Genomic DNA, 22,764 nt, shown 5'->3' with positions numbered 1-22,764 from the left:
TCATATTCTCCAAGGTCTGTCATTTTGGAGAGAACCTTCAGGTTTGGGAGTCCCAGGTTTTAAGCGTCTCTGTCTCCAGAGCAGACTGCCATGGGACATTCCCAGAGCTCCAGCTCTGTGTGGGAGCTCCTGGGAAATGAGGAATCTAAATCATGGTTTGGTTATTTTCCAGTAGTTTCATATAACCTTCTGTCTATGCTCAAGGTATGTGCAAGAGTTTCAATGTCATGGATTGGTATAGGAAGAATGTGCTTGAGAATGCCAACTGTCCCAGTAAAATAGCAAGCTTGGTGAGCAAATTAAAATGGAAGAAAAAAGGAGAGAGAAGTATATAATGGCATGAAGGAAATCCATACCTAGAGGTTTCTTCCATATATGGTCACTGAAGGAAACATGTTAATGGGAATGAAAAATCTGTTCACGTGTTTTCTTAGCCCTAATCTTAAAGAGGAGGGGAGTGCACACGTAGTCAGTCATCTGCTCTGTGTTTCCTCAAGAGCATCGGTGAGTGACTGACACTTTCCGTGACGCCAGTTAATACTTAATTGCAGGATTTGGGCAGGCTTTTCTTGTTTGTTTTTGTGGGGGTTTTTTGTTTGTTTTTTTTTTTTTTTAAATGATCTTTGGAAACTAGAGTGAGGCCACAGATACATTTTCAATGGTCAGCCAAACTGAATTTCTGGGAGAAAGTTTCTGGTCAGATGATTTTGGATAGTGTTATACCGGATAAAATGTGATTAAAGAGATTTTTATTTTAATAGTTCATTCCTCTCTAAATACACCACTGTTGTTGTGGCACCATGTAATAAAGCATTACTTTTCTAGGTCTCCTGGAATGGTTGTTTTCATAGTCTTGTAATTTGCATAGCTGTAATAGGAAGTTTACCAAGCTTTTTAATTGTTTATGGTTTTGGTTTTTATTTTTTTCCCCAATGATTTTTTAATGTTGCTGGTTTTGTCTTTATCTGCAAGGCAGGATGAAACTTGTCTCTGACTTGAGAGGGCACAGTATGACATTTCAGTGTTTAAACAAATTGCTGCTTGATTTGTGCAGTCCTTACGCTTCTGTTCTGCTCTTTCAGTTGATGTAATGACTCTATCCAGTGATGTAATTGCTGTTTTGCTTACCTTGTGGGTAAGCTAGACATGAGAGAGAACCAAGCTGTCTGTCTTGCTAATTTACATTGACTTCCACCAGTGGCAAAGGCAGCTGCTGGCATCTTTGAAGTGAAGGCAATAGGAAATAAATATCTTCTCGTACCATTTATTCGTGACCGTAATGCCGTGTCACCTTCCTATCAGTAACAGGTTTGCTTTAAGTGACTGCAGAGTATGTGCTTTCTTGCATTTCCTATCTTAATACCTGCTTCTGGCTACTAGCAGCTCTCCATCTCTTGAGAAGTAGGGAGGCACACGGCTTTTTGCTCTCCTTCATGTTCTGAAATGCCTTACCTGCTCGCTTTAGAAGAATCATGGATTATTTTAAACTGAGGGACAAGTAGAAAGTGGCAACTGTACTGCTAATGACAAGCTACAAGCAAATAAGAGTTCAGAGTCAATGTGCATTTTTTTTAACTATGCACTGGAGTATTTATGGTGAATAACTGGGACAGCAGGAAAATATCTAGAGAAGGCTTTTATCAGACATCTATTGCGTTCCACTTAGGCAATTTTGCTGTATATTTTATTTACTTGTTATTAGTTCTTTTAAGTCAAATATTCCTGAAGAGAGAATTTTGCATTTTTAATTAAGGCTTTTGGCTTTCAAATTTAGAGAGACTTAAACTTTTGGAGATAACTCCTGAAAACCAGCTTGCCTTTATTTAGGATACAAGCACAAAGATATCAACCTGATGCATATTAAGATGCAAGAATGAGGAACTAATTAATGTTTCCCATTTCAGTGATAAACATTATTAATAATTGTTGGGACAAATCATTATCCTGTGGATATCTGCAATTATTCTGACAATAGATACAATTTGCTGTTTCCTTTTCAAGTTTTGAGCCGATGTAATCAGTGGTTATAGAAGTTATATTTTTGCTTCTGGCTTTTTCCATGGTATTCCAGGATTGCATGTCTTCGGAAACACCAAGGTTACAGTAATTCTTTTTCCTCCTTGATTTAAAGGAAATATTTTTGCTAAAGGCATGATGAAGTCCCAGCTGTGAAGGATATTTTTTGCCTATGTGTAAACCAAGCTTTTCCCCATAGGTAGCAGAATTTTAAGATACACAGTGGCTATCTTTATTTGTTGAAGAAGGGGATGGTGGGGTGAGAGCTTGTGCCATAGTTTAGTGTCCTTCATTGCCCCAGTGTGTTTATTTTAACATTTCCTTTTCAGTTTGTCCTTTCCTCATTTTAATTTGGTTTCATTTTGGAGGGTTTTTTTAGTGGTGGGTTTTTTTTTTTTTTTTTTTTTTCAATCCCTCCCCACCAGCTTCTGTTCACCTTGCAATACCTTTTTACAGACCTTTCGTTCTTATTCCTAGTAATTCCTGACTTTTCAGACTCAGTCTTTGGGCTTGTTCATGTGGCTCAGCAGAGTGCCTCTTTCAGAAGAGATTTACAGTCAAGGGGAGATGATCACTTCAGAGGTTAGTTGGCAAAATTAACTGCTGGGCAGGGAGGGAATACCTATGGCTGACAGAAATCATAAATAGCAATTAGGGAGGACTGCCAGTACCTAATTGTTAAACCCATGCTAGGAATGAGTTAAAATAAGAAGGCGGGGGGGGAGGGGGGAAACCCTACAGAGAATATTGAAGTCTTATTTTGGAAGTCATCAGGCTTATTACTCGCTTAACCTCTGTAGTGAGGCAGTACTGGATATGGTGTGTCCCTGAATGTAAATCCCTCAAGCGTATAGATAAAAAGCGGATGAAACATCACACTGGCTTCAAGAGTCAGAAGGACTTCATGCCTGAGAAGAAAGAAGAGCCTCTTCTATTGCAGGCTGCTGGCACACCACCCACGGGACACACAGTTCCCTAAATTTTACACTTAGTAGAAGACCTTCAGAAGTCCTTCTGAGAAAACAGAGGTTTGAGGAAGGCAGTTGTGTTGTGGCCATAATGAAATGACCATCTGATTCTCTGAAGAGCATTTTAGAAGTGATTTGTGAACTTGGAGGCTGAGGCTGTACAGCAAGGTTTCTCTTGCAGGCAACAATAAATTTAGCTTTTTCCTGAAATTTGAGCAGGGCTATTTTAGTTGGTTTGGATAGCACATAATGCAGCCATCTCACCCCAGTGCTTCAGAAGTGAATATAGTCTTATTGACAGGAACAGTAGTTGCTTGTTTGCTGCCAGTATTCAATTGCATTAAATTTTGTAATAATGCATAATAATACAGGAACTAATTTGTAGCAGGATGTATGGTTGTAAGGAGGCTCAAAAAATGCACCCAACACCCAAGAAGTATAAGCAGCGTGGAAAAGCAGTGTATAGATGAATGCTGTGCTTTATTTTAATTTTTAAAATGGTCTGGAGTGACGTTTAGATTGGATTCCAGAGTCCACTGGAATGAGCCTTTCTGTTGATCCTCTAAGTAGTGCTGCCTAAATTAAGAAATGAAAAGGCCCTTTAAATTCTTCATGTATGGCACTGGTGTTGTCATTCTTCTGCAAGTGTCTGGGACATGGTACTGCCAACAGGAAAATGTACGATGCTGTGTTTAGCCGCAGAGCTGTAGCGCAGGTGGGGTGGAGCTGCCTGCAGACGTGGAGCTCGCCCAGACATCAGGGGGTCTGGCGCTGTGGAGTCCGGGCGGATTTTTGTGCTGTTGTGGCGTTTTAACACTTCCTAGGCTAGGAAGGAGTATATATAGACTACAGGGGATATAAAAAGCATCAAGATAAAATTGCCTCCTCAAATACCCCAGGAGGCAGCGAGGACTCTGCCTCTGGTCTCGGCCTCCAGCATCTCTCTGTCTCTCAGAAGCTACAGCAGCATATGCTGCCGTGACAAAATTATTCAAAAGCACCAAATCCACTGCCTCACAAATGTTTTTGGTCTCCACAGCCATCCCAGCTGGCAGTACAGTCAGCCAGGGCTCCTGAAGTCCCTCTGCCAGAGGCCCCCGTCTCTGGGCAGGACCCACCTGGCTCCAGTAGAGCCTGCTCATCCATCAGTTTCTCATTTGGAGAGCCGTGTGTGGTCCTAGCCAATTAAAAAATGAAAACATTCACGTATCCAGTGGACTTTTTGAAGCAGCTTGAAAAAAAATGCAAGAACTGGGTACCTTCTAAAACATAGTGAGTTTGTAAGGGAAACACTTAACTTGAGATCTGTTCCAGATGCTTCTGTAATTCTATAATTGTCGTCATGGTGTATGAAGGAAAATAATCTTGGGGCGTCCTTCATGAATTAACTGCTGGCTTAGAGCCTCAACAGAATAACTTTGTTTTCAGAACTGTTTTCAAATATTTACTCATACCTCTGTACACAGCATACTTTCACATTTGACTTCAGTCATGTTGGGGATTGAGAGTCAAATGGTTTTAATTATCTTCTTCCCCCCCTCCCCGCCCCCCCCTCCCCCCCCCCCCACTCCCCCCCCCCCCCCCCCTTTTTTTTTTGCATGTGAGTGTATTTGTTACAGTCTATGTTTATTTGTAAGCATAAAAAAGTTTGGGGTTTGGCTAGATTGTTAGAGCAAAGATAATTTAAAAAAGAAGGAAAAAAAGGCTTAATATATGTTGGATAGCTAGAGGTGTATGTTAATGTTCCAGTAGTCTAAACTAATGGTAACTTTTTTGCCAGATCCCATTTCTCTCATTTTCCTGGAACTGGAACATTCTGGCTAGTGTTCATATTGTGCCATTGGTATTTTTAGGACATAAAATGCTGTGATTTTTTTTTTTAATGCATATTGCCACATAAAGCAGAATCCCTCTAATTCAGACAGAAGGCTTGGGAAATCCATTCAGTATGTCTGACTAAATTTTGTGAATGAAGTGAGCACTTCATAAATAAAGGAAAGGACCTGCAGTAATTTTTCAGTTTTGTAATGCAGTTCTCCAAATTTGTCAATACATAACTGCTCTTTGTCCCTTCTCAACGTTTCAGATGGTTCTTCCAGCTCTTCATTTGTACATCTAGGCTAGAAATAAGACCAGCCTCTTCTGTGCTGCTTAACCAAGGGAGGTTCTTCTCGTTAGAAAATAGACTGATATTATGAGAGGACTTGGAAATAAAAGCACTTTTAAACACTGCATGCGTCTTTAAATATAACTTGATTTTTAAAAAAGGATCCAGTAGCCTCGTTTTCTTTTCATTATAGTTTTAGGACTTTTTGCACACTGGAAAGTACTTAAATTGAGGCACTGCTGTGTTAGGCTTCTTAAGCACAGGCTGGAAAGGGAGGGCAGGTAGAGGCCCTGTCAGAAATGACAGCAATCCCATTTTATGCAGTGTGTGTACATGGACCAGAATTTTCATTAGGCCTTTCCTCAGTTGGCAGCATGGTTCTCTCTTAAGAACTGGGATTTCAAATTGCAATTAAGAACAGCTGTCATCCTTTCATTGGAACTGTCTCATTGTGTTTAATGGTCATCCTTTTTTTTTTTTTTTTCTTTTTTTAGCGATTTATAACATGCCAGGAAATGCCCATCTGCTATGCTAGAAGCCTTTGTCAAGATTTTAGATACGGCGTAAACAAGGCTAATGTTTAAATCCTTAAAGAAACTTCGGTAAAATTCCAGCTCTTGTACCACCTTTAGAGGCAGAACCTTTTCCGTTCAATTTCTTTTCATTGGCAGCCTTATGCAAAAGGCTCTGATTTCTTCAACTCTGGGTGCATCATGGTTAATTTAGTTTGGGTTATTAAAGATAAACCTTTTCATGTTATGAATCAGGAAATACACAGTCTTAATATTTACTGTCTAGCACACTGAATAATCTTTTACTTATATTTTGAATAGATAAGAGAGCTGGGACTGGGGTTTACAAACAAAGGTCTGAACTACAAAGACAGTTTAATTGTGGTCATTTCAGCAAACTAGTTCAAATCTGCATTTTTCATGTATACACAGTTTCCTTTTATATACTACAGAAATTATTTTTACTTGCTAAACCTTGTGGAGTTCAAGCTGCAACTGATCATAATTACTTCAAGATGATTCTTAGTGAGGGTGTATCCACAGGACCAGAAAAGGTACGTGCCGCTGACATCCTCCTTGAGTGTCAGCAGACCAACCAAGGATGCGGATGAAATACATTGTCCCTGGAAATAGTCCACGTGGGTTGAACTGAAGCCTAGTGTTTGAGCAATCTGAAGACAACTTTTCATTTCTTACTTTGACCATTCATGGAAAGAAAATTTTTGATGTATATCCACAAATCTCACACACAGACTTGAGCAAATGCCATTTTATAGGCTGAATAGACAGGCTAGCTTGATGTTGTACCTGAGTTAACAAGCTCTCAGAAGCAGAGATAAGCTTTAGTGCCTACTTTGTCCAGGGGTTACCATGAGAGGTACTTCATTTGGAAAAGAGAGCTGGGAGACAAAAAAATAAGTTGTGTAAGGCTTCTTAACTTCTTAACAAACTACTCTGTTTGTTAAGAGGACTTAAGAGTTACTTGCAAAATTAAAAAATTCAGTAACTCCTCCAGTAAAGTAGCAACATACCATTGTAATTACATAGTGTTGACATTGCCCGTCAGATGTTTTCCTGATAACTGAATTACTTTTATTTGCAGTTTTGTCACTGTTGTCTCTGATGAACTTGCAGGCAGCTGCACACCAGCTTTTGCGTTACAGAGCCTAGATTTCAAATCTGATGATTAGCAACTTAGTTTAGCTTACAAATAGCTATGAGGATGTGATAATACTCCTATTTCTCCAGTATTGTAATACGAATTTGGTGGAATACTCAGCATTTTTTCTGACGGCAAACTGTCACCTTCCATTGCGGTCTATTGCACTAACACATGGCTGATGTTTCTTTACCCATATCACCAGGCAGAGCTATGAAGTCACTCCAAGATGCATCTTTTTATGTGAGATGCTGTAGCTCATAGGTACGTGCAGCATACTGGAGTTCAGTTGTGCTACAGTATGCTATCGTCCTTTGAAAGCATGTCCCTTTCTATGAAGTTAGTGTGTGAAACTGGGCACCTCATGTCACTGCTCGTCTTCCCCTGAGTAGTGGAACATGTTTAATTACTTTAGAATAAAGGAATACATTTATTTTTCATTCTCCAGTTAGCAGATTGGAGCAAGCTTGTCTGAGAGCATTGCTACTAATGCAATAAATTGCAAGAGAAGTCCCTGCATGAGCACGTGGTAGCAATGCAGACTTACTGTGGAAGCCAAAACTTGACTTGCTATCTCTCTGCTCTCACTGCATCAGGAGGAAATTACTTATTTCTACCTTCTGACTTCAGGGTCATGCTTCTTAGGACTGCAGACAAAAGCAGGGTTTTCTTTTTGCTAAGCAGGAGTACATTTTTTGAGGCAGCAATATGGAACACTGCCTGTTCGCTAAACATTTTTCCATGTGAGATCATCAGAGCAGCACTCCCGTCTCTGCTTCAGGAAAACCCTGCACCCAGCACAGCCCTATTGTGGTTTCATTTGCTAGATCAAGAAGTCACTGGCATTTTTACACGGAGCATCTGTGCTTTGCTGCTGATTTGGATGAGCTCAAACTATAAGGCCCAAAGATACATCCTATTTAAAAAATAAATTAAAAAAGAAAAGGAAAAAAAGCAACTAATAGTATATTCCAATCTGTACAGGAAAAGCCAAGCTATAATGATCATTGCTCCTCTAATAGGATTATGGAGTCTTGTCTTCTAAGTATTTCACTTAACTGTACTCTGGGCCTGTTTTATCTGAAATAGCTATGGATAATTGTAAGGACCTGTGTTTAGCCATGAATGGTGTTTTAAAAATGAAGAATAATTATTTCTCAGTGTTTTATTTTGATGGAATGTGTATGATGCTTAGCCACCTAAGTCAAGACAAATTACAGTTTTATTGGAGGATTTTACTTTTAGCGTGCTATTCACATGGTGCAGCAGCATACTCAAAGCATGTCTTGTTCTGCAGACAAAGATTTCTCTCATGTAGAATCTGGTCAAAGCTGACATGAACTGAACACGTGTGTTCGACCAGTAAACTTCCCTGATTTTCAGACACATGCTGTATTAGGTACAGAAACTAATTCAATTTTCTGTAAAATATTGAGAGTCTGGATACTTCAGCGCAGAATGGGAATGACTGTTTTCCCCTGTTCTCCCTTTTCCTCCCTGTCGCACCAGCCCTTCATTTCCAAATATATACAAGAGTTCAGAGGTGCAATTCAAATCTGTTAGTATGTAGATGTAATAGTAAACTGGGATTTTACAAAAAAATTGCATTTTCTAGTTAAACTCTGACAGACAGAAGCCAAGCATGGAAAATCAGTTTGCACCTCTCTTTCCTTCCGTCCTGTTCAGCTGTCTGACCCCTTGAGACTCCATTTGAACTGGAGAATGGGCTTTTAATGGAATAAATCCCCAGTTGTACAAACCCAGCCTCAGGGGCTGCAAAGTTTCAGAAGATCCGTGGAGAAACGTGAGTCTCTTGCCACCAGCATTTCTGGCGTGCCACGAAACTGCTTCCCTCGCAGGTGACCGCATGCTTTTTTAGTGCAGTCAAGCTGGCAGTTCAAGGAAAAGTCTGCAGCTTCTTACAGACAATATGGTTACTGAAAAGGTTCAGCATGTACCTTTGCAGGAAAACCACTGAGTGTAAGGAATTGGCTGTTTTAGGCAGTCATTAAGTCAAACATTCAAATGCTGGTTTATCTTATAAAATGAGCTACATCTAATTAAACAAGTTTTTTTAATAAAACAATAGAAAACACTTCCTGTACTTCCCTTCGAGGATATTATGGCTCAGTAAAATTATTAATTTTTGTAGACGGGAATGCCTTTTGCCCCAAAAAAATGTAAAATCCTTGCAGTGCATGTTACAGCAAATGTCTTGCTGTAGGTCTGTAACAGGCTAAGCTGTGTCCTCCTGTGTGATCGTGTAGGAGCTGGTTGGCTGCTGTGGGTAACGCAGCCTGGTATGTGGGGTGAGAGAATGGGTTACAAACTCCTCTGGTTAATGCTGTGCCTTGGAAATAGGAGTTACTCGTTCATGCTAGACCCGTGGGCTGAGTATTTGTATGGATGAGGAGGTGATGGTTACGTGGCACCCAGCTGGCTGATGTAGTTTCAAGGAATGGGGGAATCCAAGCCAAGCTGCTCTTCTCAATAGCTCATGACTTGGAGATCCCTGCCCCCTCTGCCTTGGTTTATGTGTATATTTACTTCAGCTGACAACAGCTCCAAATAGGAGGTCACTATTTTAATCCCCTTCTTTAGGCAAGCCAAGTCACGAGTTATACCTGCATCTGTGTATACAGCTGGCACTGGTCCATGTTAGCTCAATCTGGTATGCCCTAGTGGGCTCTCCATAGTTAACGTGTTACCAGGAAAGGAGACGGACCTGTCGGCTTGGTTATCTGCAGCACCAAATCTCTGCCCGCTGCTCCATTCTGCCATCATATTACATTACTTTGGACCCATGCCCAGGTCAGTCTCCTGACAGTCCACTGGGCGTATTTCACTGCCATCTTACAGGATGGAGCTGTTGAATGTGATGTGGACAGACTTACTGGGGTTGATAGTATTTCCTAAAATTTAGAGGGACAATTTATGTTGTAGTCTGGATTGGAAAGTGGCATGGTCATCCTCAGCTTCAGAGATCCTGTTTTCCTCTGGCTGAAGGAAAATAATGCAACAGCTGCGTCACAGGCTCCTGGTAAAAGGCGTTTCTTCTTTTCCATCTTACTAATGTGCAGCTCTAAAGAGATGCTTTAGATGTTGAAACAGGCAGAAAATCATAGGCTGCATTTTTGGCTTTTGTGTACAGTGCTGGGGGAAGACCACTGTTGGTTTTCAAAAAATTACATTTTTTTTTTTGACTGTCAGTCAGTAAAAAGGAAGTGATCAAAATTGATAAAGCCTCCTGCTTCCTTGGAGGGAAAATGTGTGCCATCCTGCAAGAGGTAAAAGGATCGGGGACTGTCTGGGCTGTGGTGAGCTGAGAGGTTGTGCAGGCACAGTGTTCGGGGAAGAAGCATTGGCTGGGTCTCTGTGCAGGGAGGATTTGAGGTGAAGTCCATTGGACACATCTGAAATCTGCTTCATCCCGAGGAAGACAAGATTTTCAGGAAGAACATTTTCTTCTTTTTGTCCGGACCTCAGAATATCAGCCTGAATCAACTCTTCTAAACCTGCAGTGTGTATGTGACCATCAGAGGGTATATTATATTTCTAGCCTACTGGAACAGAAAAAAAATATCTCTGGCTTAATATTAGGCTGTGTTTTGAAGTGTTTTACTCTTGAAAAATCAAGAGTGTCTCTGTCAGTCCTCTTTGCCCTCCCTTCCCCTCTCTCCCTTTCCTTCCATAAATTATGTCTGCTTCTTACAAATCAGATGAGCTGATTTACACAGCTTTGGGCTTTATTCTGCATCCCAGTTGCTAAAGTGAATAACAAAGTGGGGAAGCATACGCAGAAGGTACCCTTCTACTGTGTATATTAGCTACATAGTATTGTTGATAAAACAGGTTTCTGTGCTAACCAGGAAAATAAAACTGGAGAATATGAATAGGAGAAAGGGCTTTCCATCTGTGCTAGCACACCTCTTTATCTTGGTTTTTGAACTCGTTTCATTTTTTTTTCCTGATTGGCGTTTTTCAAAGAGCAGCTGCTTGCCTGTGAAGGTCTATCCTAGCTGATGTTCCATTAATTTAGCTGTTACTTTATTCACTCCAATGGCAGGCTAATCAACCTTTTCTTTTCAAGTGTGTCAAAGTGCTGAACATGAGACAGTTTGTAATTATGGAAAACGGGAGTACACTTTTTATTCTTAGGGCAATTAGATTAAATGATTCTGCACTATGAGCTAATACTATAAATAATCTCTTATGGTTGTTTTTCCTGAATGGTGAATTTTCCACTGAGCTTCAATGGGCGGGGGGAACATATATAGCAAATAGAGATGATTTACAATGTAAAGCCTCAAAATACTGTATAAAATGTGCTTCCACTGTTCCTAGCTCAGGTTATTAGGAATTTTTATTCCTAGATCAGCTTATTAGGAATTTTTATACCCAAAAGCTGTGATTCTGATGTTTTGCCACTGCATGTTGTGAGAAGAAGAAATAATTTTTTTGCAGTTACCCTGTTACTGAGCACTTCTATGCATTCAGAATGAAAAGGAACTTAAATGATGCTCTTAAATGTGAAAGAATTAATATAAATTACATTTTATGTAAAATTTACATTAAAACTGTAGGTACAATTTACATTTTACTGCTGTTCTTTTTAGTCTAGCATAGTATATAGTCTTTGATAAGCACTGACTTCTAGTATCCCGCCAGTGTGTTTAGACACAGTTGAGCAGAAATGAAGTGGTACCGGGGCTCTGCTTCATGTGGAATTGGAACGGTCAAGAAGAGAGGTTTTCTTAATTTTCTTTAAATGTAGCAAATGAGTTGGCAGTTGCAAGCCAAGATTAAGCAACAGATGTTTTAAAATGGGGACTGAGATTCTTGGAATCAAAGCAACAGCCAGTGAAGATGGGATGAAAGGAATTGGCTCTATTAGTGCACGAGAAGAGCAATCAGAGGGAGTTTAAGATGGTGTTAACTTCTTACTGTTAATTGAGAATGCTAAGGGAAATGAGAGTAGGAAAGAAGTACCGATAGCTGGCAAATACCGATCCTTGTGATTTTGGCTTAAAGGAAAAAGATGGTAGAAGAGCAGAGCTGCTCCTGTGAGCTGAATTTATGACAACAGGAGTAAGGTTTTTACCCCTAGTGTAATTGCAGGTGCAATCTTGAGCGTTCAGTTGAAGTGCTGGCTGTTGATGCTCGGTTTGGGGTGAGCGGGTGGGAACCTTGCGCCAGTCTCTTCCTGACGCCGGTGTTTTGTTAGAGCATAGAGATGCTGTTGTGCTGCTGAAAATTGCCGGAGCCCTTTGGAAATCCCCCTTGGAGGCCTATTTGCTGTTTCCTTTTGTTAGAAGTTCTGGGCTAAGACTTTGTGACAGATCTGGCCATCTGGAGCTATGTGGCTGAAAAAGCCATGCTATAAAAAAGCAGAGCCTTATTACTGAGCTAGGTGTGGGTGGCACTTGGATTTCAGATTGCTTCTATACTTACATCTTAGCTAAAAGAGAACTCCAGTAAATATTTCTGTGTCTGTTGTGGTAGGAAAATGTCGTCTTCTTTTATGAAAACCTAAAAATCAAAGGAGAGCTTATTATAAGGTATGGTAAATGACACTGCTGACACACTCACCAGCTAATTCAAAACACATGGTTTATAACTGCTTTTTAAACTACAAACTATTCTAAAATTTTACTTAGGCTCTGTAATTGTGAGGTGGCTCAAAGAGTGGTATGTGGTTTAAACCTATAGTTGCAAATGTTGACTTTACAGAGCCGTATTTCTTAATGTTGCTAAAAGAAAAAGAATAGAAGAATTCTTTGTGGTCTATGGATCATTAAAATGTGTTAAACAAATGACTTTAAATGTAATTATTTTATATGGTTGTAACAAATAGGGAATAGCATGAGATCACATTTTTGGAACAAATAGAGTTTGAACCAAAAGGCTCAAAAGTTGTTTTTTTGTTTTATTGCAAAGATAAAAGGCAATAATAGATAGGAAGGACTGCGAGGTGTAATGGTGTGCCATGAAAGTCAACATGACAAATGAATAGATCTGTCTTTTTCTTTGAGTTAAAGATCTTTGTTCAGGCTCTGACATAAATGTGTCTAATGCTGTTTATGCAATGCCAGAAAGACAAAGAAATCTTAGTTATTTAAATACACTCTTGGTTATGCCTCCTCCAGTTGAATTGTTGGAGCAGTGGTTGAAATGTCAGAGGTAAATTTTAGAACACTTCTGCTAGGTAACTTTTGGTAAGTATGTATGCAAAACTTCTGTTGAAATGAGTCAACTTATTTTTTCTTTTGTCTGTAGAAGATGACAATTGATATACTCGTGAAGCGTTAAGCTTTGCTGGATTGTGTAGAAGATTGGAGGAAAAGATAATGTGTGCTAAGTGTCTCTGACTAGATTGGATAAAACCAGAACTGGATGAAATCCCACTCTCTCCTACAACTTCAGACATCTCATTGCAGTATTAGACTCTCAGTTTCTTTGCTGAGGCTGGAGAAAAAGCATGATTTGGTGTTTTTAACTGTGCAGTGCAGGCAGAGTTAATAAATACATCAAGCAGTAAAATACATTTTGACAGGGGCTGTTGGGGAACTAAAATTCAGTGTATTAGAAAAGATGAATGGTTACTAAGCTGATTAAGTAATAACTCAGTGTATCAACAGAGAGAATACTTTCTCTGTGCTTGGTGCTGACTTCATTTTCCGGCGTGAAACTACTGCCAAGAAAGTTGTTTCTACGGTGAAATACTAGTTGATGACTGAGATTGTCTGAAGGACAGCAGGCACAGAATGAGCCATCCAGTCTGTAAGTTTGAAAGGCGTTTCCTGAAAAAAACCCATGGAAACCACGGCATTTATTATCAATGTTCTCCCACGTGGCCCATGAATGCTCAGAGCAGTTTGATTTCTTTCCTTTTCATCCTACTGCTTTTTTTTTTTTTTTGCCTGCCAAAAAGGAATGTAATGTGTGCTGGAATAAGCTTTTCGGAGTGCTACACATTGTACTCTTTAATTTACAAGTATATCAGCAGCAGCGTTCAACAAATATTATTCATTTCCTAAATATGTCCTGTAAGAGAGTCTGGTAAAGTGTTATTGCTACTGTAGTTTGGATTCCGGACAGTAAAGTGGATGCCAGAAATTGTGTCATGGTCTCTCAGCAGCAGCAGAGTATGTTTTATTTTACTTGTTCTCCGGCATGTTGGCCACATCAGAAATTGACTTTGTTGTAATGCTAAAACCATTACAGCCTGTTACTTTCTCGTAAACACATTTTTACCTCCAGTTGAACTACTGAGTTCAAATGCTTCAATCACCGTAGCAGTATTAAGTTTTGAGAGTTCAGTCTTAATTTGGGTTCAATGGTATGGTATCAAAAGAAGTTGATGGCCTTTGATGGTGGTTAGGTGGATCGCCCAAGCATCTGTGCAGGGGGAAGAACTGTAATTTAGTGCCTTAGACAATCTAAGTTGGTGAGAAAAGCTGTGAGAGACACAGAGCCCTGGGTTGGTCATGTAACTAGATGGGCGGATGTGCTGCAGGAGAGAAAAGGACAGGAGATGGGAAGGTGTGATTGTTTTATAGTAAAGGAGCGGTAAGGTGTTTCATTCACCTGTTTTCCAACGTTTTCAGAATACCACTAACTTGGTATGCTGGTCTCTTGCAGGATGGCTGAGCTGATAACATGATGCAACCATAAAAACAAAGAAGCAAACAAAACCAAAGCCCAAATAAGCAAACATCAGATGAATCCAATACTGATTAGGGATGAGGAAGTATAAATGGTGTTGCACAAGCATGTGATGATTAAACTAGGGACAATATGACATGCTCTCCATAAACTTTTGGGGAGAGAGAAGCCAGAAGGAAGAACTGCCTGGCCTAAGGGGCAATGTTGGCAAAAAAGAAATAAAGATGAACTAATTTGAGTATATGTAGGTTTAATATCTGAAGCTTTCAAGCTGTGGCAATAGGAGCCTCTAGAAAAGGCTCTGTGTGGCTCTCACTACTTGCATTGTGTTGTCCATGCTACCCCTAACTAGTTTCATGACATAGAGCTTGCTTATCTGTAAGGGGGCTGTGGTTGCCTGTGAAAACACTGTATGGCTGCGTTATTCAAATACTCGATCTGTTTGTTGTTATCAGCTGAATGCCAAGCTCATGAGCTGTCATCGAATAAAGAATCAAGTTTCTAAAAGGTGCATTGAACCTGCAATGATTATGCGTTTTATGTTGACCTGAGAGCTCATTTCTATTTTGCATACATAGTTTGTTTACTGTAAATTATAAGCAATATCCCCTTTTAAGTCCACACAAACACTAAATATTTTACTAGGTGCAGTAATCTAACTGAGCTCTTGGTCTCTTGAATGGAAGTTTATTTCATGTAAAAATACATCATGTTTGGCTATCAGATTTTTTCTTTGAGTTGTGTAACACAAGTGTGCCTTTTTGTTTGGATTTTGCTTTTATGTCCTTTTTCAGATACTACTTGCTTAAGTTTTTCCAAGGGGTTCTGACGCTCAGTTTCTAGAGTCCTTCATTCCATGAACTGAAAAATGTAGTTGAAACAAAATCGATATTACTGTCTCAAAATTACTACTGAAAAAAAACCTAAATATAAGTAACACATCTGCATTTCTCCAAAATACATATTGCTGCATGGCAACAGAGCACCTCTGGCTTCAAATTGCAGCACAGTATTTTCAGGGTCATGATGTTCTGAGCTGCATGGAAAGACATTTTTGGTACAAGAAAGCTGTTGATTCTTACTATATTCTTTAATGTCACTACATGACATCACCCTTACTGAGTTAAGAACACGGTTCTTGGGAAGTACTTCTGCATAATTATGCAAAAGTCCAGCAATACCCAAATGCTTAAAGTGCTCAATATTTTGTAAGGTTCTGAGATTTCCTCATACTTTTCAGAGTAGAAATTGCACTTTATGGTATTGTTAGTGCTCAGGATTCTCCTGTTTCCTTTTTCTTAAATGCCTTCGGACAGAACAATGAAGAATAGGACATTTTGTTTAATGAAGAATGCTACCTAAATTTCCCTGAAATTTTGAACTTGTTTTGAGCTTGCTGTCTTTAGAAAAACTTAGAGATTATGTTTGCTTGTTCCTGGAGGAAGTCTAAATAAGCCACTGAGAAAAAGTATCCATTTTGCTTCTGTGGGTCTTTATATTCTGAAAAGTGAATGCTTCACCACTTTCAGAACATTAGGACTTGGGGTTCTTTTTTTGTTCATGGTTTTATCTTTTTTTTTCCCCTGGCTGAATGTGAAGGACAGATTGTAATTATTGTTGGTATTTGTCTTATCTAATTCTCAGTTGACTCTTTCTTACTTTGCAGCTTTGCTCTGTCAGATGAAGCATACAGATCTTTACGGGACCAGGACAAAGACCAGTGTATCCTTATTACAGGAGAGAGTGGAGCTGGAAAAACAGGTAATAAGCAGTTTCGATCTTATTCAAAAAAATTCAGACTTTATTCAGAGTCTTGCAAAGGGATGCTAGAATTTATAAGAGTTGAGAGATACCGGTATATTTTTGTGTCTGGTGATTGCAGAAAATGAGTGCTCTCACACTTGTTGCTGTAGGTGTGAACTTACATAAACTAGTGTTTTTTCACATTGTCGCCATGATGCAGTCCTGTTGTGTTAATACAACATCCTCATCAGTATGCAAGTCATACTAAGGTAACACTGGTTTGTGACAGAGTATTGCAAGGGCCAGAAAACTTTTAGGCTCTCCCCGTGGGAAACATGAAGACGGAGAAAACTGGATGCTCTTGGTCTTCTAGGCTGGAAGACAATCCTTTGTATATACATTTAAACTGGATTATGCCATTTATCCAACAAAATAAATAATAGTAGCTGATTACTTTGGATATTTCATCAGTCTTTTGCATGCTGTGCTCAGCTGCAATTCTAAGATTGGCTTGTGTACCAGAACACTGTGTTTCTCAGGCAAAGCTGCAATTGCCTTGAAAATGACTGCTAATTTTTAGACTGGAATGGTAGAAATCAAGCAAGGATTGCATAACTGCAGCACGTTTTAGGAAGACCTTAAAAAAGAAAGAAGCCAGTTATTTTCTGAAATAGCAATTTAAAACTGAGGTGACTTGCAAAAGACACAGCGGGTAGGAACGCATACATCTGTTTCCGTGTAATTTAAAAAATTTTTCCTTTGAATCTGAGAAAATGTGGAGCTTTGTATGCTTATACTGAACAAGACTTAAAGTGGGTAACAAGAAGTTGCTTTCCAAGCCTTTTGTGAAAATGTAAAGTGCAGCCCTTATCTTTGTTCTTCTTTGTCTGATTAGTGGCATCCAATTGAGAGGTCTTGAAACCTTGTAATATATCATTTATTTCAGTTCAATAACATGAAAACATGTGTGTGTTCAGTAAAAGTGTATATTAAAATAATCAAGTCCTTATTAATATGATTGTTAGGGATTCTGTCTAGGAGTTCAAACTTTAGAAAGGAGTTCTGCACTGGTATTGTTTAATGTCTTAATTTCCTCAGGAACTGTGAATTATCAAGCACCTCATACAACTGAGATCCACCTTTTATTAATTCATTTACTCAGTTGAAAAGTGTAGCAGCGGTTGAGTTTCTGAACTTCTCTATTTGTAGAGAATATTCTGGTAGATTCAGATTTGTATAGAGATTTTTACTGTTCTGTAATTTTCGTAGCCATATGGGACATAATATGAATTACTCCTTTATAAAGGTAAGTACAGAATTATATAGAGTTTGAAATTCAAGTCAGTAATCAACTTGGAATCTGTGCTGTTCTGTCTAACATTTGATGTAACTACTGTTGCCGAAATGGGGCTATTAGCTGAGAAGTTAAGTTTTCATTTCAAAAAAATAAAAGGGGAACAGGGGAGGAAACAAACTTGTTAGTACAGATCCTATGTAACTCTGGCTTAGATTTTTGGTAGCCAGAACATTTGACATTGTTTGGGCTAGAAGAATGGAAACTGAACTGTCATCAGTTGGGTTTTTTAATTTACTTCAAATTTTGTTCTTGTTTCACTGCATGTTTATATTTCTAATCGATAGTAACATTGTGCAAGAAAACATGGTCCATTACCAGAATGAATGGTGTATTTAGATGTTTTTAGATGTTAAGGTGATGTTTCCCTTCCTGGTGTCTTTATTGGACCAGAGTTCCTAATAAAAGAAAGGGTCTTTATTTTCTTTCAGCGGTGTTCAAAGCCTGTCTCGAAGTCATTATGTGTTATCTTAAAGCATATTATTTTATAACACCTTTTTTTTGCTCCTTCAGTGCTTTCTTCTCTCAGTAATTGAGTAGCTCTACTTAAAGATGTTGACTGTTTTAAGGAATGTATCAAATCAAATAATTTGGTAGTTCCAAGCTCTGAAGGGAATGGATTCTTAAAAATGAGAGCTGGGTTCGAGGTGCGATTAAAGGAGATGGGAGGCCTTATGGACAACCCCATCGTTCTTGCTTCTTGCTTGCTTCCTGTGTTGCAGGTTTGCTCAGTTTTCTCTACAATATGGGATAGTAATTTAATACTAGCAAACAAATTTGATTAAACAGGAAAGAGTCAAAATCCAAGGGATAACTTCTTGTTTGTCAGTTCTTTCCTGAAATTAAACCCTTACATTTGTAACAGATCTCAGAAGAACAAGTAATGGGTTTTTTGTGACCACGGTGTTGAGTTGACAGGGATTCCAGCTGTTAGTAATTACATTGTATGTCAGCTGATACTGCCTCAAATTTCACTATCTTGCATCATACTAAACATCACAGACTCTGTTTATAAACAGAATTCTCTTTCAGTTGCTCTTTGTCCTGACCAGCAAAAACATAAGGGTTTTACTGGATTTAGTGGATTATTTAATATTTGTTTCTGTTGTATATGGGTGATTGACACCCATATGAACCCAGCTTTGAGAGTCTGAAAATTGCTCCAGACTTTGTTAAAAGTTTGTAACTTCAAATTAGTTTCATTGTTTAAATGGATGCTTCACTTTCTGTGTTCATTATACTTTGAAACAGACTGCATGTTATGTGATGGTGAATTGCAATTACTCATTTACTCATAGTGTACTTTACAGTTGTAATTACATGTGTGTAGTGGTGTCTGTTTACGCTTGTGTTATTGTGAATCTGCTGATCGAAACTGGTTGACTTTTGTATCTTGAAACTGCTTGGGCCTATTTTTTCAGGCTAGATTAAAACATTTGCAACGTCTCAGCTACATATAATGTTTTTTCCTTGCTGAATGCCTCTTACTGAGGCTAAATGAAAAAGTAGCGGGTAATGCGCCATATGCACTGGCGGCTTTTTTAGCTTGGGAGGGCTCTAGGTATTTAAGTCGACAAGACTGCTGATGTGATGGCGGGGGTCTCATAGCAGGATATGGTCCTTCCTCAATTCTGGATGGTACAACAATGCAGAAGAAAACTGAAATGAAATGTACTTACAGTTCCTGTTTGGCATGGTGAAAATGTGATGGCGATCAAGTCTGCAAATCATTCTATGGCCTATTAGCCAATACTTATCACTGTTTTATTTTGCTTTCCCCCCCCAGAGGCAAGCAAACTTGTCATGTCATATGTCGCTGCTGTGTGTGGAAAAGGGGCGGAGGTTAATCAAGTAAAAGAACAACTTTTGCAGTCAAATCCAGTTCTTGAAGGTGAGAATCTCATAGAGCGTGTATGAGTGTATTACCTATTGTGTGTGTCAGCTTTCCGGCTGAGCTGGTTTGCAAAACTGTATCTGTTGTTTCATTGTTATTTGGTGTCCAAAAGCATAGGAGATGCTTTCTGTAAAGACAGCTACAAGATTTTATTCAGTTATAGGGGGGTTTTCCTGAGAATCCAGGGAACTACAGGCCTGTCAGTCTGACCTCAGTGCCAGAGATGGTTATGGAGCAGATCATCCTGAGTGCCATCACGCGGCACGTTCAGGACAACCAGGTAGTCAGGCCCAGACAACATGGGTTTATGAAAGGCAAATCCTGCTTGACCAACCTGATCTACCTCTATGACAAGGTGACCCACTTAGTGGATGAGGGAAAGGCTGTGGATGTTGTCTACGTAGACTTACAGTAAAGCCTTTGACACCATTTCCCACTGCATTCTGCTTGAGAAACTGGATGCCCATGGCCTGGACAAGGCGTACTCTTTGCTGGGTAAAAAACTGGCTGGATGGCAGGGCCCAAAGGGTGGTGCTGAATGGAGTTAAATCCAGTTGGTGACCGGTCACAAGTAGCGTTCCCCAAGGCTCGGTACTGGGGCCAGTTCTGTTTGATATCTTTATCAATGATCTGGACGAGGGGATCGAGTGCACCCTCAGTAAGTTTGCAGATGACACCAAGCTGAGTGGAAGTGTTGATCTGCTGGAAGGTAGGAAGGTTCTACACAGGGACCTGGACAGTCTGAATTGATGGGCCGTGGCCAATTGTATGAGGTTGGACAAGGCCAAGTGTTGGGTCCTGCACTTGGGTCACAACAACCCCATGCAATGCTACAGGCTTGGGGAAGAGTGGCTGGAAAACTGCCTGGTGGAAAATGGCTGTTGGTCAAGGCAGCTGATTATGAGCCATCAGTGTGCCTAGGTGGCCAAGGTGGCCAACAGCATCCTGGCTGGTATGTGAAATAGTGTGGCCAGCAGGATCAGGGAAGTGATTGTCCCCCTGTACTTGGCACTGGTGGGGCTGCACCTCAAATATAGGGTTCTGTTTTGGGTCCCTCAGTTCAAGAAGGATATTGAGGTGCTGGAGCATGTTCAGAGAAGGTCAATGAAGCTGGTGAGGGGTCTGGAGCACAAGTCTTATGAGGAGCAGCTGAGGGAACTGGGGTTGTTTAGCCTGGAGGAGGCTGAAGGGAGACCTTATCACCCTCTACAACTCCCTGAAAGGAGGGTGTAGCAAGGTGGCTGTTGGTCTCTTCTGCAAGTAACAAGTGATAGGATGAGAGGAAATGGCCTCAAATTGCACCAGGGGAGGTTTAGGTTGTACATTAGGAAAAATTTCTTCACTGAAAGGGTTGTCAAGCATTGGAACAGACTGCCTAGAGAGGTGGTGGAGTCACCATCCCTGGTACTTAGGGACAGTTTAGTGGTGGAATTGGCAGTGTTAGTTTTACAGTTGGACTTGGTGATCTTAAAGGTCTTTTCCAACCTAGATTCTATGAGAAGAAAATTGTTTGCCTCATGAAGTGAGAGCTTAGGAAGTTAGGTCATATTTCCTAGACTCCTCCTGCTGCTCTCTGAGGGCGTACCCTTTCTTAACCCTGCCTTGATGGTGCTTGGCTGTATCGAAAGACTTAACTTCAGTTCAGTCCCTATGATTCATTTCCTTCCAAACTTTTAGAAAAAAGTGAAGGAATGGATCTTAGAAAAACTAAGCCAATCCATATGCATGCCTGTTGTTCCCTGAGACTTATTGTTCCCTGGGTCTGGTGACTGTTGGCCCGTCTTCCTGACAACTGCCTTTCCTGCTCTCCCATGAAAGACTTTTTATATTTTAATTAGTCATTTTAATTTAAAGATGTTGGCTGCCAGAAACAGGATCTTCATTTTTTCCTGGAGATAGGATATATGATCCTCAAAGCTTGCAGTTTTCTCCCATTGTCTAATAATTGCCTTCAGAAGTGCCTTGGTTAGCACTGACTTACTTAGGTCTATTGTGTTGATTCCTGGCTCGGTCTTTCCCACAGTTCTCTAAGCTATTGTGATGCCGAGACAAATTCTCATGACTGCTGTAGAATAATTTTGTATTATGTATTTGTATTATGGCCAGATGATATGCAGTGTGTGTAAGACTGTTGAGTGTCAACATTTTATTTATTGCCTAGCTATCTATATGTATATGCAAGGGTTTGGAGTCTATAGGGAGGAAGCACTCTATGTATTATACAAGTGAGAAGGGGTAGGGGGGATAAAAAAAGGGAAGGGAATGTAAAAGTGGGCTGAGAGCAGTGGTGAACTTGGATGGGTAAAATGTGGTCATTGACTGTACACAAACCAAAAATTGTGAGCAAAGATTTGTAAAGAAAGGATGAAATGTTAAAATTTATGAATAATAAAAATGCTGGATAAGCCTTTCTTTGATGATCAGAGATGTTCCACTTCAAGCTGAAGTGGGTATTGCAATCTTCCATTCCTTTGGATTCACAGCAAAGAGCTGTGTTGCTTTTATCACTGTCCTGGAAGGTGGATTTCAGATGTAGACAGAAGTATGATGGGAAGGACAGAGACTTTTCTTACCAAAGCCAGATTTCTCCTTGGCGACTGCCAAATTTGTTGGATTTCTTTTTGGTTTGTGAATCTTTGTTTTAATACAAGAGGAATACAGTAAGCTTACGAAAGAGGGTCTTATCATTTTAAGGTATTATTTGTTCTACTTGGTGCAGCGGTAACTGCCTATTTAGCTTTTTGGAAGGTAGGACACTGGATTATTCCATGAGGCTGCTGAGCAAGCCTGGCTGCTTATATACATTTTAGACAGAAATTAAGAATTTGTGGTTAGATTTGTTTTTCTTTGGTTATGCAGTTCAGTTTCAGTTGAGCTGCAGTGCAAGAAAATGACATAAATGTTACATATGCATAATTTATCTTATGGGAATTCTTTTTTTTTTTTTAAGTACAGTTGCTACTGTAAATTAACTTTTAGAAACAATGAACTTAAGGGAAAACTGAGGAATGTGTCTCATGCTTTATAATGGGACATTTGTGCTTGATTCTGTGCAGTTATAAATGACTCTACTGTTCCACACTGTGTTTAAGAAAATGCAGCTCAGAGATTTGGTTGTTGAAAAGATGATTTATTGCAGGGCATAAAGATTTTAAAACAATTCTTTCACTTATCCTTGGCCTTCAGGAGCAACAAACTTTTCCCTTTGGCTTCAGTTCTTTGATCAAGAATAAGCCTACTCATGCAAGTTTGTTGAAGCCTAAAAGCATGTACTTATTTCTGTCCAAAAAACATTGACTTGACTTGATCTTTGAAAATATATACGCTATATAAATAAATACTGGGA

At 39.6% G+C, this 22,764-nt stretch overlaps 1 protein-coding gene across 2 annotated transcripts in view; it reads left to right on the top strand.

Moving 5' to 3' along the window:
• Positions 1-22,764, top strand: part of MYO1B (myosin IB) — a 194,520-nt gene that overhangs the window by 113,782 nt on the left and 57,974 nt on the right. For both annotated transcript variants that reach the window (XM_009643591.2, XM_035899045.1), the window contains exons 5-6: positions 16,094-16,188; positions 19,311-19,415. In XM_009643591.2, coding sequence (XP_009641886.2) covers positions 16,094-16,188; positions 19,311-19,415 — 200 coding nt within the window. The remainder of the gene's footprint in view (positions 1-16,093; positions 16,189-19,310; positions 19,416-22,764) is intronic.

Source organism: Egretta garzetta, unplaced genomic scaffold (assembly GCF_000687185.1).
Source record: "Egretta garzetta isolate BGI_Z169 unplaced genomic scaffold, ASM68718v1 scaffold297, whole genome shotgun sequence".
NCBI classification, from domain to species: domain Eukaryota; kingdom Metazoa; phylum Chordata; class Aves; order Pelecaniformes; family Ardeidae; genus Egretta; species Egretta garzetta.
This window is presented reverse-complemented; position numbering and strand designations above follow the sequence as displayed.